The sequence below is a fragment of the Lactuca saligna genome, chromosome 9 (genome assembly GCF_052625555.1).
Source record: "Lactuca saligna cultivar CGN05327 chromosome 9, ASM5262555v1, whole genome shotgun sequence".
NCBI lineage: Eukaryota > Viridiplantae > Streptophyta > Magnoliopsida > Asterales > Asteraceae > Lactuca > Lactuca saligna.
In genome coordinates this window covers 158,029,459-158,045,073 of record NC_136425.1, presented here as the reverse complement: position 1 = coordinate 158,045,073, position 15,615 = coordinate 158,029,459, and the positions used below count along the sequence as shown (strand labels likewise).

The 15,615-nt window shown below is 37.9% G+C and overlaps 1 protein-coding gene and 1 long non-coding RNA gene across 4 annotated transcripts; both read left to right on the top strand.

Annotated features, from left to right (window-relative positions):
• The first annotated feature begins 997 nt into the window (after nt 1–997).
• On the top strand, nt 998–3,836 carry LOC145015742 (putative bifunctional methylthioribulose-1-phosphate dehydratase/enolase-phosphatase E1 1). 2 transcript variants are annotated; one of them, XM_078974216.1, is made up of 9 exons: nt 998–1,249; nt 1,326–1,469; nt 1,847–2,026; nt 2,107–2,262; nt 2,581–2,730; nt 2,912–3,013; nt 3,152–3,261; nt 3,332–3,450; nt 3,576–3,836. In XM_078974216.1, exons 2-9 carry the CDS (start codon nt 1,365–1,367, stop codon nt 3,671–3,673), a joined length of 1,020 nt encoding a protein of 339 aa, XP_078830342.1. In that variant the 5' UTR covers nt 998–1,249; nt 1,326–1,364; the 3' UTR covers nt 3,674–3,836. The 2 variants fall into 2 exon arrangements, with proteins under 2 accessions (XP_078830342.1, XP_078830341.1); XM_078974215.1 differs by having other exon boundaries at nt 998–1,469.
• A 5,118-nt stretch (nt 3,837–8,954) lies between these two features.
• LOC145017205 (uncharacterized) lies at nt 8,955–14,963 on the top strand. Of its 2 annotated transcripts, XR_013666417.1 has the most exons (4): nt 8,955–11,144; nt 11,439–11,521; nt 12,412–12,480; nt 14,124–14,963. It is a non-coding gene; the product is annotated as an uncharacterized LOC145017205 (long non-coding RNA). The 2 variants fall into 2 exon arrangements; XR_013666418.1 differs by lacking the exon at nt 12,412–12,480.
• The last annotated feature ends 652 nt before the right edge of the window (nt 14,964–15,615 follow it).

Genomic DNA, 15,615 nt, shown 5'->3' with positions numbered 1-15,615 from the left:
AGTATGTTTCTTAGGACATAGATACAGTAGAGTATGTTTCTTTATGTGTTAGCATGTTATAGGATTGTATGTGTTTAGCGGGCGGGCCCCGGAGACAGGCGGGGCCTAAGAGAGACATATCTGTATACCGAGAGGGGCTCGATGCCAGACGGGGCCTGATGTCGGGCGGGGCCCGATGCCGGAGTATTAAATTAATGGTTTGATAATTATGGTTTTAGTACTAAATTAAAAAAGAAATTTTTTGGTCATGATTTTTGGGATGTTACACAGTTAAAACAAGTTAGTTGCTTTCTTATGTACAAACAATAAGAAGTTGTCAATATGTGAACACGGATAAGAGGTAATTACCTTCCTAAATCATTTTCCCTTTGAGTTACCTGTTAAAACAGATATTAACCGGTAATATTGATGTAATTTAAACAATTAAAACAAGTTAGTTGCTTTATTATGTACAAAAAAGAAGAAGTTGCTAATATGTGAACATGGATAAGAGGTAGTTACCCTCTTAAGTCATTTTTCCTAACATCAAATATATGTCTTATATGTAATAATGTAAAATTAGGTATATGTCTAAGCATCTAGCTTACTATTGTTTCAAGCACGATACAATTATTATTGTCCGTCAAAAATGTAATATCAGTAAGATATGGTTTTTTATATGTAATAATGTGTATGTAATGTCAAACATATAATAATATGTTTGTAGTGTATAGACATGTCCTCAATGCATATGACATATATTTGATGCTACTATGCATTGAAATACCCCCACCCGACCCTACCCACACACATTTGAATTCCCGGTTCTCCTTGACCATGAATTCCACCGTTAACCCGGTCTGGCTAGAAATTCCCGTTTTTAATATTGTTTAACCTGTTTTTTGTTTCATTTAACCTTAAATATCACATTAATTTTTAAATACAAAGCTCTAAATTGAGTATTTATATCTATAAATAAAAATAAATTAAACATAAGTATGATTTCAAGGGCGGGTATTCCCACCATCCACAGCCAACGACATCCCAAGAATACAAAGAACGCATAGAAGCCAAATAACTGATCGCCGAGCTTTGCCGTCAATTTTACCATCTTGGTCGATTCTCCGGCACCGGCAGAAGCATCACTGTCAAAGTTCACGACGATTCCGTATCAAATTCCGACCAACTCATCATCATGTCCCCCTCCATCTCTCTCTACATCTACATACACGTGTACATTTGTTTATATCTCCAGGATATATATTCTGTGGTGATAATTTTTCTTCAAATTTCTGATTTTTTTTTAGAAAATTTCAAAATTAGGGTTTTACGAACGAATATGTCAGGTGTCCAAAAGGAAAGAATGGTAGAAAGACGACATCGACATGTATGTGTTATCTCCAATTCGATCTCTCCTATATTCACCATTACCAAAACCTTACCCTCTCAAACCTCCTAGATGGTCAGATTGTGTCCCTCTTTTCATGAAGGTACCTACAAATCCAGTAATTGTTTTCATTTCATTTAAATTCACCATCTTTGATTCCATTTCTAGCTGTGCATTTGATCTTTTTATCTGGGTATCAAGATCTTCGATCATCTTCTTGTGTGGTATATGTATATGCTTGTTGATTCATTTTCAATTATCACTTTAGGATTTATTACATATAACACCATTTGTTGAGAATTGATGAAAAGGACAAGAGCAAACCACACTATAACATACAAAAAGTCTGTATACATGTGATTCATTGATTTCAAAATTAGGGTTAGGGTTTTACAGTAACACTCAAAATTTCAACTTTTTTTTAGAATCACCTATAAGTTTCATATGAATTCAACTTCAACACAATTCACAATCCTTCAGGCAAAATGCAACCACTATCTCGTCAATTCAGCTATCAAATTTCACCAATTGGGCATCGACCCATCAATCCCGACCCACGGGTCCATCCATAATCCCAAACGGGTCTCACATCGTTACACTTCAAACGCATCTCTCAAGGCAGGGGTACTTTCGTCAAACAACGATACTCCAACTACCCCAGTAAGTAATTTTTACAATCTTTACCATTTTTTTTTAATAAGAGTTTAAGTAAATTAGTAATATAAGGGATTTTGTTACAGCGTTGTGTTGTTTTGGACATTGAGGGGACAACTACACCTATTTCGTTTGTTACAGATGTTCTTTTTCCATATGCACGTGATAATGTTCGCATGCATTTGGAGGCGACTTATGATAGTGATGATACTAAAGAAGATATTAAATTGTTACGCTCTCAAGTAAGTTTTAAAGTAAATTACATTTTTGGTCCTTTTGATATTTAGAACTTGCCGAGTGTATAAAGAGCTTTAACTCAATCACCCTAACGTCCTATTTATGCTCAACTCAACCGACCTAACAAAGGAAATGACCTAAATATCCTTAATTCATGCATTGACCTGTTTGACCTTCTTTACTTAACCTTGACCAATTGACAAAAATGTTACAAGATGGACCGAAATTTCAAAGGAAAACTTTGTGGGACCAAAATTGCAAAATCAGCTATATTCAGGGACCAAAAATGTAATTTCGATTTGTATTTTTTTTTTTGCTTATAGGTACAGGATGATTTGCAAAATGGAGTTAGTGGTGCAGTTCCTATTCCATCTGATGATGCGGAAAAAGAGGAGGTGATAAGTGCATTGGTTGCTAATGTTGAAGGAATGATAAAAGCCGATAGAAAGATTACTTCTTTAAAACAATTACAAGTAAGAAAAACCAACATTTAAAAACATGTTTTATTATCTTATATCGAATAAAGCTTTGAACTTTGTAATACGGAAATATAAAATAGGAAAATTGTGGTAAAAGAGTAACGTCTGTTGCTATTTGTTGCAATTTGTCCGTAAAAAAATAAAATAAAACGGCTAACACTTGATGATGATCCAGGGCCACATTTGGCATACCGGTTTTAAAAAAAATGAACTAGAAGGAGTTGTTTATGATGATGTTCCTCAAGCTCTAGAAAGATGGCACGCTTCTGGTTTAAAGGTTGGTTCAAATTGCTGAACCTGAACACCTGAGCAAACAAGCTGGTTCAGGTTGGTTAAGAGTTGGCCCATGAATTTTTTTTCATGGGCCAACTCGTATCTTTACCTGACCTTTAATTTTCAAGAAATTTTTGATCAGGTGTATATTTATTCGAGTGGTAGCAGACTAGCACAACGGTTGTTGTTTGGATATACGAATTATGGTGACTTGAGAAAATATTTATGTGGATTTTTTGACACCACAATCGGGTAATTTTTTTAATGGATATTTTTCGGACCCATGGATCTTGGATCCGTATCATGAAGTTTTATTTTTCAGGAACAAGAAAGAGACAAAAAGTTACATCGAAATCTCTGAGAGCCTTGGAGTTGACGAGCCGTCAGACGTTTTATTTGTGACGGATGTTTATCAAGAAGCTGTAGCAGCAAAAGCAGCTGGTACAGTAGAACCAAATGTATTGACGGGTTGTACAGTACAACCCGTCAATGCATTGTGCGAGCTGGATTAATGTTTTTATTTTATTTTTATTTATTGTGTTGATTTCTAACCATCATTGTGTTAGGTTTGGAGGTGATGATTTCTGTTAGGCCGGGGAACGGACCGCTTCCCGAGAACCATGGATTTATGTTGATAAAGTCATTTACGGAAATACCCTTTTGAAGGTTCTTTTTGTAGCATGTGGCGTGTAAGGTAAGATGTAAACCATGAGCAACTTATGATTGTGTTAAATTTCTCAAGAATATATTTAAGCTGAAAAACACGGATTCTATTAACATTTGAATTTTTAACTTTTGGTCCTTGAAAATATATTTTTTGAATGCTATTTGTAATTTGTCCCTTATCGATTTTTGCTTCACAAGAGGGGATCCAATAAAAGATTTTTTTTTTTTTAAAAAAAAAAATCACTAGCAAGATGCTAGAGAAAAGAACATTATAAACATTTTACAACTAAAGTTAGATTTTGTAATCAACCAATTCAATTAACGTCACATTTTATGCATTATATAAATTTCCAAGCATTTAAGCACCGTAAAATAGATAGCACCACCACATTAAATCTTTTCCTTGGAGTTCCATTATGTTGCCACGTGTCCACCCAAGTAATAACATCATGACAAAACTTCAAAAATGGTTCATGTGCTTTTCAAAAATATCAAGTTTAGTCCTTAAGTTCAAAAAACCACATAGATGGTCCCTGTGGTTTCAAAACTTTTAACAAATCGTCCTTTTCGTTAACTCTGTTAGCTTTTGGCCGTTAAGTGAAGGGTATTTATATCTTTTCACTGCCACAGGGACCATTTATGAAGATTTGTCTTATTTAAAAAAAACTAATTATTTAATATTAAAGGGTCCCTCTCTCTCTCTCTCTCTCTCTCTCTCTCTCTCTCTCTCTCTCTCTCTCTCTCTCTCTCTCTCTCTCTCTCTTAAAAACATCGAACCAGGATCATCACCACCAGGTGACATCGGCCAAGGTAAGTGATTTCATGCCTCTACTCCGATTAAAACACATAGATCTACCGTCATCCCTTCCTTTCAGCAACTCCTTTATTTCGATTGTTCAACAATAAAATAAGTATCTCCTACCTTTATTTTGGTTCCCTTCACCTTACTTCTACCCTGTCACCACCATCAATCATAGTCTATGGTTTCTTTCAAAGAAGAGAGCAAACTAGCGTAAGATGGTGGAGTAGGATCAGATATCGTTTCTGTATTCATGTCTAGATCGCGAGATAACCTTCGGGTTCTTGGAGGAACCATCTCAACCATTTTTGGGTTGCTGGAGTGTGGAGTTCTATCGGTGTTATTGTCAATCTCTGCTAACGAGATCCTTCTATGACACAAAGGATCAATCTCCCCTATGTCGATTTGCTCTTGGCGTTATTGTCAATCTCTGCTAACGAGATCCTTCTATGACACAAAGGATCAATCTCCCCTATGTCGATTTGCTCTTGGCTTGGGTTGTCGGTGAAAACCTGAAGGTGTGTCCTCGTCGGAGATACATTTTGCTTCACATGAATTCTCTTCACTGTATTGATATTTGGTTCTTCTTTCTTTACTGCAAGACCCGTGGCGTCGCATTCTAGAAGGAGACGAAGCCCTAACCTCCTCCCTGTGTCGGTGGTGGTGGTTTTGCAGTGCCTCATCGTTTTCAATGTTATCATCATCACCATCGTCATTCTTTAAACTGGTGTCCAAATCGGAATCGAAGCTCCTCTTGGAACGAGAGTATCTTCTTCTGCGATTAGGGTTTTGAGATCCGGAGGAATTACTCCGGCTCCTCCTGAACTCTGAGATTGAGCGTCGCCAGCGGTAGAACTAGGGTTTAACACATTGGGGTCGTCTTCATCGTCGTGTCTTTTGAGTTCATGGTTGATTTGGTGTTTGATGACGAAAATTTCCTTCTTGAAAACTTGTTGATCATTCTTTGTGTTCTGTGGTTGTTGAGGGCTCGATTTGAGGTCGGATTGCGGGAAGCAGGCTTAAAAGCAGTGGTTTTGGTGTTCTTGCTGAGAGAGAGGGAGGGAGGGAGGGAGGGAGGGAGAGAGAGAGAGAGAGAGAGAGAGAGAGAGAGACCCTTTAATATTAAATAACTAGTTTTTTTTTAAATAAGACAAATTTTCATAAATGGTCACTGCGACAGTGAAATGACAGAAATACCCTTCACTTAACGGCCAAAAGCTAACGGAGTTAACGAAAATAACTATTTGTTAAAAGTTTTGAAACCACAGGGACCATCTGTGAGGTTTTTTAAACTTAGGGATTAAACTTGATATTTTTGAAAACCACAGGAACCATTTTTGAAGTTTTATCTAACATCATTAATCGAAGTCGAGTTCAAAGTAGCTAAAATGCAAGATGTGAAGAAATGGTAGGTGGTTTTCATTGTGATTACCACATAAAGGACATAAAAGGGATTCCACATCGACGCCCATTTTATAAAGATTCGATATAGTCGGGATCCGATGCAACTGAATAAGCTAAGCCAAAATATTTACTACCACATGTATATAAAAAAAAGCTTCCTATTCCGAGTCAAACATCCTCTTTACTAGCCATTTTACCTACTAATCCGCACTATAATCTTTTCCAAAACTTCACCGCCCTAAAAGTAATGATTCCAAAGAGTCTCCAAATAATTAATTACCACTTTCGGTACTTGGAAAAGCGACATATAGTATGTGACAATACATCCCGAATATATATTTGATAAAGGCCGTTCGAGAGAGTTTTAGTTATTCAGTTGAAAAGTTTATAGTGCTAATACTTTCCAATACATATTTTAAAAGGATTTTTGATATAGGAACAAAACTTTTCTGTCTATTAGTTTTCATAAAAGTAAGACATCTTTAAAAAAGTATGCAAACTTATTATTATTATTATTATTTTAAATATTTATATAAATTTGCTAGTATAATGAGTTGAATGATCCCTTAAATTTCATGATTTTTGGAGTTTATTTTTGGGATTTTATAAAAATAATTAAAAAAAAAAAATCACGACTATAGTCATTTTGTAGATAGAAGTTTAGCTTTTTGATATTTTCTTACAATAAAAAAATATAGCTAAACAACTAAAGGGTAAAAAAGTCTTTGAAAAAAACCCATTATATATATATATATATATATGCCAAATAACCATCATTTCCAGAATGAGCCATTTCGGACTGTGTACATTGGTCGACATATGAAAGACCTTCCGAAATGCCCATTCTAGAATAATCCGACTTGTTCCGGATTTCAATTTATAAAACCATTTTTCGGAGTATATTCCGGATCTCGATTAACAAACAATTCCCACACATTCCGAGCAATACTATATATTTCAGAGTTAAGATAGGGAACACTATCATATATTCAACATACAAGATACGATTTAAATCAATATGGATCAAAGTTATGCAAGTAATGATGAACTATGGCCGTGATACCACTATTGTATTTTCTATGTGTCTAAACACACGATCATGCACAAAAACACAAACCCTAAGGATCTAAGTTTCATGCTTTTATTACCACTCTACTAAAACATAAAACATTAAAAAGGAAGAATAATGTACCAGTTATGTAGCCATTGATGTCTATGCTAGAGATATTTTATTACCACCCAAAACAGAGTATCACATCCAATGAACACCAAAAAGAGAATAAAAATAACTAGGAGAAGGGATCAAAATTTTACAAACCCTAATAAGGGATAAGAATTTCATTTCCTAAGAGAAGAGAACAAAGGAGGCAAAAAATCAAGCCAATTGAGCAAATTGAATGAGATCCTAAGCACCCTATTTATAGGCCTTGGATCCTTACCATAATTGCATCTCCATCCAATGTGGGATAGATCCAACTTTCGTTCTCCCCTATCCATTTTGGGTTTTTGGAATATTCAGAATAACCAGCTATTGATTAATTGATATTAATCCCTTGAATCAATTTAATTCCCAAATAGTTTCTGATTAATAGTTAAATCATAATAATTAATAAAACAAATTCTCTTTTATTTATTCTAAATTTGGATCATGAGGGCAACCTAAAAACGCTAAAAACAACATAAGCTTTAAAATTAGAATAAACTTAAAAATCTTGTTTACCCACCAAATATCATTTTGCAAAGCATGGAAAGATTCTAATGTACTATTGACAAGTTATAATACAAAGTAACTATCTTGTTGTCAATTATTGAATATAAACCCTAATTATGGTTAGTAACGTAAAAAAATCCGATAATTCAATTATATATTATTTTTGTATAAATGATATTCATAATACAATGTGGTGAAGTTCATAAACCTTATACTACATAACAAATTCATAACAAATGTTACATATACAATCCTTTGGTGAATTCCTCACCAAATGCGATATATTCTATACATAGCTTAAACATTCAAATGTTAACAAAAAGAATTAGGATTTATCCTAACTCTCATGTAATGTGTTATTATTTTTGATGATAATAATTTGAATTTAAACGATTCAAATTAAGTAAATATACATCATTTTTACCACACTTTTTATAAAACTCACCAACTTTTATAATAGTTTACCTATTCTTTTATAAAAATAAAAGAGATAATTTTTGTCTTATATGGTGATGACACACTTTATTAAAGAATTATTATTTTAATAAAGTCAACTCCTACCCCATACCCTACCCACCCCATCCCCCTCCCCCTTTTAAACCTCGGCCAACCCCCCCCCCCCCCCCCCCCCCCCAATGATTCTAATGTACTATTGACAAGTTATAATGCAAAGTAACTATCTTGTTGTCAATTATTGAAAATAAACCCTAATTATGGTTAGTAACGTAAAAAACTACATAACAAATTCATAACAAATGTTACATATACAATCCTTTGGTGAATTCCTCACCAAATGCGACATATTCTATACATAGCTTAAACATTCAAATGTTAACAAAAAGAATTAGGATTTATCCTAACTCTAATGTAATGTGTTATTATTTTTGATGATAATAATTTGAATTTAAACGATTCAAATTAAGTAAATATATATCATTTTTACCACACTTTTTATAAAACTCACCAACTTTTATAATAGTTTACCTATTCTTTTATAAAAATAAAAGAGACAATTTTTGTCTTATATGGTGATGACACACTTTATTAAAGAATTATTATTTTAATAAAGTCAACTCCTACCCCATACCCTACCCACCCCATCCCCCTCCCCCTTTTAAACCTCGGCCAACCCCCCCCCCCCCCCCACCCATCCCTACACTTCATATTTATCATCTTCTTCATTCTTCTTCATTTCATCTCAAGAACAAGGCCACTTCGCTCAAGGTTAATTCCCACAAGTTGGTACTTGATCTTTTGGTAAGTTTTCCCTTACTAATCTAGTGATTCTACACACACACACACACACACACACACATATATATATATATATATATATATATATATATATATGTATACTAGTTTTATTACAATTACACGCATTAACATGTGTTAATATCCATAGGGTAATTCAACCTTCAAGTGTTCTTAGCTTGAAAACCTTCCTCTTCGCCTCTTTACCCACCAAGAAACACACTCAAAGTGAGTTCATACCCCTCATTTTCGTTTTTATCCAAGTTTTAGGGGGGGGGGGGGGATACAAGTAACCTTGTATAATAATACTAGTTATTATACATGGTTTGTCTTCAGGTTGTGTAAAAGTATTATTTACATGAAATAATATTATTACCTAGTATTATGAACATTTATGCGTGATATGTTGTTTAAAATGCAAATCTATGAAAAATAAGTACAAACATGCTAGATGTTCTTTAGAAAAAGTCACAAAAACTATAAAGGCTATGGTTTTTATGAACATAATATGACTTTTCTAGCAAAAATGGTTTTAACCAAGTTATTACATCATTTTTGTGGTATGAAAATCAAAATATGTTATTTTGGACATGTGTTGTGAAACTAGTTAAAAATACAAAGGATTTGGTTTTACAAAAAGAAAACCTAAAAACGCACCATTTTTATATAAAAGTAGGGTTTTCTAGAAAAACTGGTCATGACTAGGTTATGATACCATTTTTGTAAGATTTGACCTAGAATATGTTGTTTTAAACATATAAGGTTAGTTTGACATAATCTCCACAAAAAGCTAAATTTTTTTACCAAGTTATAACTCAATTTTTACCGTTTGGTGACGTAAAAAGGGCCAAAACTAGCAAATTGGCTTCACCATACTAGATGTTCATATACTTGTGTTAGATGTAAATTATAAGTTATTTAGGGACATCTAAACATGTTAACTTATATATATGTCAGTATATATGAGTCATTGACACTATTTTACTATCTTGATACAATACAAATAATTATATAAAAGTATAATTATTTTTTTACACCATGTAAATACTATGGAAATGGGATATTTACACTTACAAGGGTTTTCAGTACACTATACGTAAACTTGTTGAAACAATTATGTGAGACACAATCTTCACCGTACCAACCAGAGTACACACTAAAGTCCTGAATTATAACCAAAATCTCGGTAAGAGAGCGTAGCACTTGTATATAGATCTATACGGGACTGAAAATCCCGTACCTAAGCTGCTAGCTACAGCTAGACCGGCGGGTCTGGGGTGATAAATGTCTAACATTCCGACACCTGAAGAATGTCGTAGCAGGCCAAAATTTGGTTTTAGCATGATTGTAATAACTCACATGGGGAATCAACAATACATTTGGTTTACGAGGTAACATGCGTCCAAATGGTTTTATATAAGAATAAAATTACATAATACTATTTTAAGTATAGAAATGCTTATACATTTTTGGTCTTAGGGTTTTTATCACTACAACTTATTTTTAAGAAAATATTGGATTTTCTTGAAACGTACACTATCATTTTACAAGGAAAAGTTAAAGATTTTTCTCATGCAAAACTCTTATGAACTCACCAACTTAATTGTTGACACCTTTCAAAACTACTTGTATTCTCAGGAAACTGTTAAACAAGTAACCATAAGGCTTTTGAGGACAGGACTTTGCGACGTAAAACTATTTATTTTTGTCATCATAATGTAATTGGTTTTGAAACAAACAATACACGGTAACAATGTAACATTCTCAATTATATTTATGATGGTTGTGTTTGATTTGATCACTATTGTACATTATGTTGTGATAACGTTCATGAAAGTCATACACCCCCAGACGTTTCTGTCATCCTGGTTTGGGGGTGTGACATTTGGCAACTAACGAGAGGAAGAAAAGAATGAAAAACTAAGCTAGTTTTTGCTTATTTCCCATCTTTATATACTTGTACAAATGTACTAAGTCAATGCAAGCAATTAATGAACGAATGGGCTACATATGGCAAGTATGAAGATGTAATAAATAAGACAACACACAACCTCTTCTACTAGAAAAAAAACTATAGATTTGGCAAGCAAAGTGAAGATCTTTTGTAGCACTCGGTTCCTGGTATATAATTTATTTTGTTTTATTTTGCATTTTTGGCCTGGGACTTGGGGAGTTGAAGGCACCACTCGTTGAGTAGGAGTGGGTTTGGACACGAGACTTAAGTGATGGACTTGTCGAGTCCGCGGCCAGACTCGACGAGTAGGCTCTGATTGGACAAAACCCTAATGTAGCACCTGGTTCCTGGTATGTAAATCTTATTTGAGTATATCCATTTTTAGCCTTGGACTCGGCGAGTCATAGGTCCGACTCGCCGAGTAGGGACGAGACCCGGGACACGTTTATGATGGCGACTCGGCGAGTCTATATCCTGGACTCGGCGAGTCACCGCTGTTGTATGAAACCCTAAGTTTCAGGGGTTTGCACCCTATTTAAACCTGATATCCGCCCCTTGCCAGCCCCCATTCACCCCCAGAGCTCCCAACCCCTGTTCTAAGCTTGTTCCTTGAGAGTTTGAGGCTATTGTGTGTGTTCTTGAAGGCTTAGAGGCAAGAAGGAGAAGTAGATCAAGAGGAAGGAGAGCCATCCAAGCATCATTGTGTTCTTCTAGCAGTTTCATTGAGGTATACCCTATTTTCCCCCTGTTTCTATGCTTAAGGTTTCATTTAAGACATTCTTGAGCCATTCCCCAAGCTAGTATGTGCATAATGTTTCGTAATAAGTTGTTTGGACTCTAGATCTAGGCAAGATTGAGCTCCAGGAGCTCAGATCTGTTAGCTTTATGGAACCATGTGGCTTGTTTACCCTAGATCTACCCTTTTGAGGCATTTTGAACCCTAAAATCCATATTGGTGAATATCTACACGTAAAGTTGGAAACTTTACGTGTGATTCGTGTCCTAGAAGCCCAGATCTGTGAATGGCATGGACTGGAATCAAACAAATTGGTGTAATTAATGGGTGCATGGCAACGACTCAGCGAGTCGTTCATGTGACTCGGCGAGTCTGCTCGCGAGTCTTCGAGTCGTCCCCTTTTTGCTGTATCGAGTTTGAGCAGTGAGTCACAGGGTGTGACTCGGTGAGTTGGAAGCTGAACTCACCCATGGTAGGACTCGGCGAGTCATGGCCTGGCTCGGCGAGTCCAAGGCAATCTTCATAGATCAAGAACAGACTCGGCGAGTTGTTCATACAACTCGGCGAGTCTAAGCATGAGTGTTCATCGGATGAAGATGAACTCGACGAGTTGTTCATACAACTCGGCGGGTAGGATGAAGGACTTGAGCATCAGTTTGGATGGAGAACTCGTTGAGTCAACGCCTAACTCGACAAGTAGGAACAGAACCCTGGATAGTCGTTTGGACATGGACTCGACGAGTTGGATAGCCAACTCAGCGAGTCGGGTCAACTCGAAGTTGACTCTGACTTTGACTTAGGGCATGGTCGGGAGGGAAAAGGGTCATTTCACCCAAAAAGGCAGTAAATAGTGATTGATTGAGTATGTGTGGGAATTACAGCCGGAGGATTCCCGGAGTAGCAGCAGCAGCAGACAGTCGGTTCCCACACACACCAGCAGCCATTTCGAGGTGAGTTTCCTTTCAGTAGTAACGGGTCTAAGGCACCAAGGCCAGCCCGTATAGACGAGACGTTAGTATTAGAGTGTGGGCCGAGCCCGTATCTCTTAGTTGAGTGATTACGATATATGCTAGTGTGATAGAGCTGTCTATACTTGTTGTCTGTGTGATACTTGTATGATATGAGTTGGCGGTTGAGTGTGGGCTAGGACCGTATCTCTCCGAGAGTGGAGTGTGGGCTAGGCCCGTATCTCCCAGATAGTGAAGTGTGGGCAGGGCCCGTATCTCCACGAGTGTGGGCGTGGCCCGTATCTCCCAGATAGCGAAGTGTGGGTAGGGCCCGTATCTTCACGAGTGTGGGCAGGGCCCGTATCTCATAGTTGAATGTTGTTTGTTATATGCTTGCATGGTATGGGGTATTTTGGGGGAACTCACTAAGCTTTGTGCTTACGGTTTGCAGTTTGATTTCAGGTACCTCTTCAGCTAGGGGAAAGGAGCCGGCACGGTAGCAGCATATCACACATACGCCTTTTGTTTCCGCATTACAGATTTTCTGGGATGTACTCTGAATTCTTATTATGATGTCACCGGTTTTTCAGACATGGATTTTTATCATGAATGTTTGTAATGATATTTTACGTTTTCATCTAAATTAAAAATGAAATTTTTAACCGGTAAATTTTGGGGCGTTACAAGTTGGTATCAGAGCCCTGGTTTGAGGGATTCAGACTCACCTTCGGGGGTGTCTGAACTCAAATCGAGGGATCAAAAGATTTTTTTTAAAAAGAAAATGTTTTCTAAATGGAGAAAAGAGCTTAAGAAAGAACAAAGTGTGTGGGATATGTGCGACCGGCCGAGCTCAAGTAAGTATTCCCCAAAGTACGCATACAAGTTTATGTTATGTTTACCAGCTTTTGTAGAACAACATGCTAGAATAGGACTAAGGATCTAGGAGTGATGCCTTATGTGCCTGCTTTATGTGTTCCACCTATATGAGAATTACATGCTAGTATAGAGTAGACAACAGTAGGGTAGCCTGTTAGGGTGTGCCTGATAGTATGAGTTAGCACGGTGTGCTAGTTCAGTTTCTCTCTATGAGAGCGGAATTCCTTGAGGTTGTTTCCCTCGTCTGAATGCTGCTTGCTTCGTGCTACGTGGGACTCCGAATAATGGAAATTAGCCATTAGGCGAATATGTCACATCACATGTGATCAGAGTTGAATAATCTTAGAGTACCGGATTTGATCCTACTGCGCAGCTCTTGTTTGAGTCCAACCGTTGTAGGGGCTAGTCGGGTACTCGAAGGATTATCTGAGTCTTGTCGCACGTGATGGTATTCGGGTGATGGCTAATTGGCAATTCAAGGAGGCCTGCAGCAGCTGAGGATTGGATCGAGTAGAGCCGAAGATTTCCCTAGGGCGAGTCTGGGATGAGTATAGTAGTGACCAACCTTAGTGTAAGGGACCTGGTGGAGTTAAGTCAGTCCTTGAAAAAGGTATGGATAGATGTGGAAGGTAGTATGGGCCCATACTACTGAAAGCAGAGGATCCGTACCCGAACCAAGGAAGGCCAAGATGAGACCGGGAAACTTGTAGTGAGTAGGATCCCTCCAGGGGTATTAGTATCGCTAACACTTGTTATTTCTTGCATTTCAGAATGGTGGTACTACGCCCGAGGCCAGCGGTTGGCAGTTCAGGAGAGGGGTCGGGTTTGGGATCAGGTTCCGATCCAGTTGATGAGAGGCTGCACGAGTTCATCGCGTCTGAGATCACCAGGGGTATCCTTGAGTCGACCCCCATTATCTTCGGGTCGATCAAGGAAGGGATCATCGAGCTGATGGAGGATCGGCTCAGGGCGTTTAGGAGCGACATGGCATCCGGCAAGTCGGGACCTCGCACACTGTCCTTTAAGGACTTTAGGGGCAGTGGTGCGCCGGATTTCCACGGGGTGAAAGACCCCATTGCCGCCAGACGATGGATTGCAGACATCGAGTCTGCACAGCTGACTAGTTTCTGCCCTGAGGGGTCGAAGGTAAGGTATGCAGCAGGGTGTTTGCGGGATCGAGCCCGAGACTGGTGGGAGTCAATGGGTGACTCGTTGGGAGCCTCAGCTATCGAGGCTATGACCTTGTAACACCGTAAATTTCAAAACAATTTTTCATTTAAAATAATTGTTTAATTCTTAGAAACACTTGTTTAAAATCTCATTCATAATCGAATTACAAAACATAACTCCATTTTCACTTGCATATTAAACCAGGATCCTCAAAACATGACTCTTTCTCCGGTGTGTACAATCAAGCCGGTGCCGTCCCGTGATCCTGAAAGAAACCTGAAACATAACCCAAAACACTGTAAGCACGAAGCTTAGTGAGTTCCCCAAAATACCACACATAACACATATTAGCCACTCGAGGCTATAACTCTATGGGTCCGTGCACCCAAACTCTGTGAGCCCTCAGGTTCTAACTCTGGGAACCTTCCGGTTCCAACTCTATAAACATGCACAACATAAATCACATAGAAATAATGCAGTACAACACATCACGTACATATAGCATACAAATACTCTGATCATATAACTCTGGTTACCTACTCAAGGTAAAGTATAGTGAGAAGACTCACTTGGCAAATAGAAAGCAGATATCCCCACACTTGAATCTCGAACCCGCCACCGCCTAACACGTAAGGCAAATACTCTCATGAATATAACTCTCGAGACTAGAATCAACCCTATCATGGCACCCTCTTAATAGTAAAAGACTATTTTACCCCTCTCTTGGCCCAAAGGCCACATTGCTGACCAAGCCCTAAAAGTCAACGGTCAACTCTTGGTCCAAGTCAAAGTCCTCCGTCAAAGTCAACCCTCCTGGTTGACCCTGCTCGCCGAGTCAACCCGTCGACTCGTCGAGTCCCCGTGCTCAGAACTTCCCCAATCCGCGACTCAACTCGCCGAGTCACCCCGAGACTCGCCGAGTCCCACAACTCTGAGTCCACTCACACACAACTCACCGAGTCATCCCTTGACTCGTCGAGTCCAAGAACAGACTCGCCGAGTCTACGGCTATCTTCAACCTACTCGCCGAGTTGTTCATACAACTCACCGAGTTCCAGGCCATCTTCATCCAACTCGTCGAGTCCACCCATG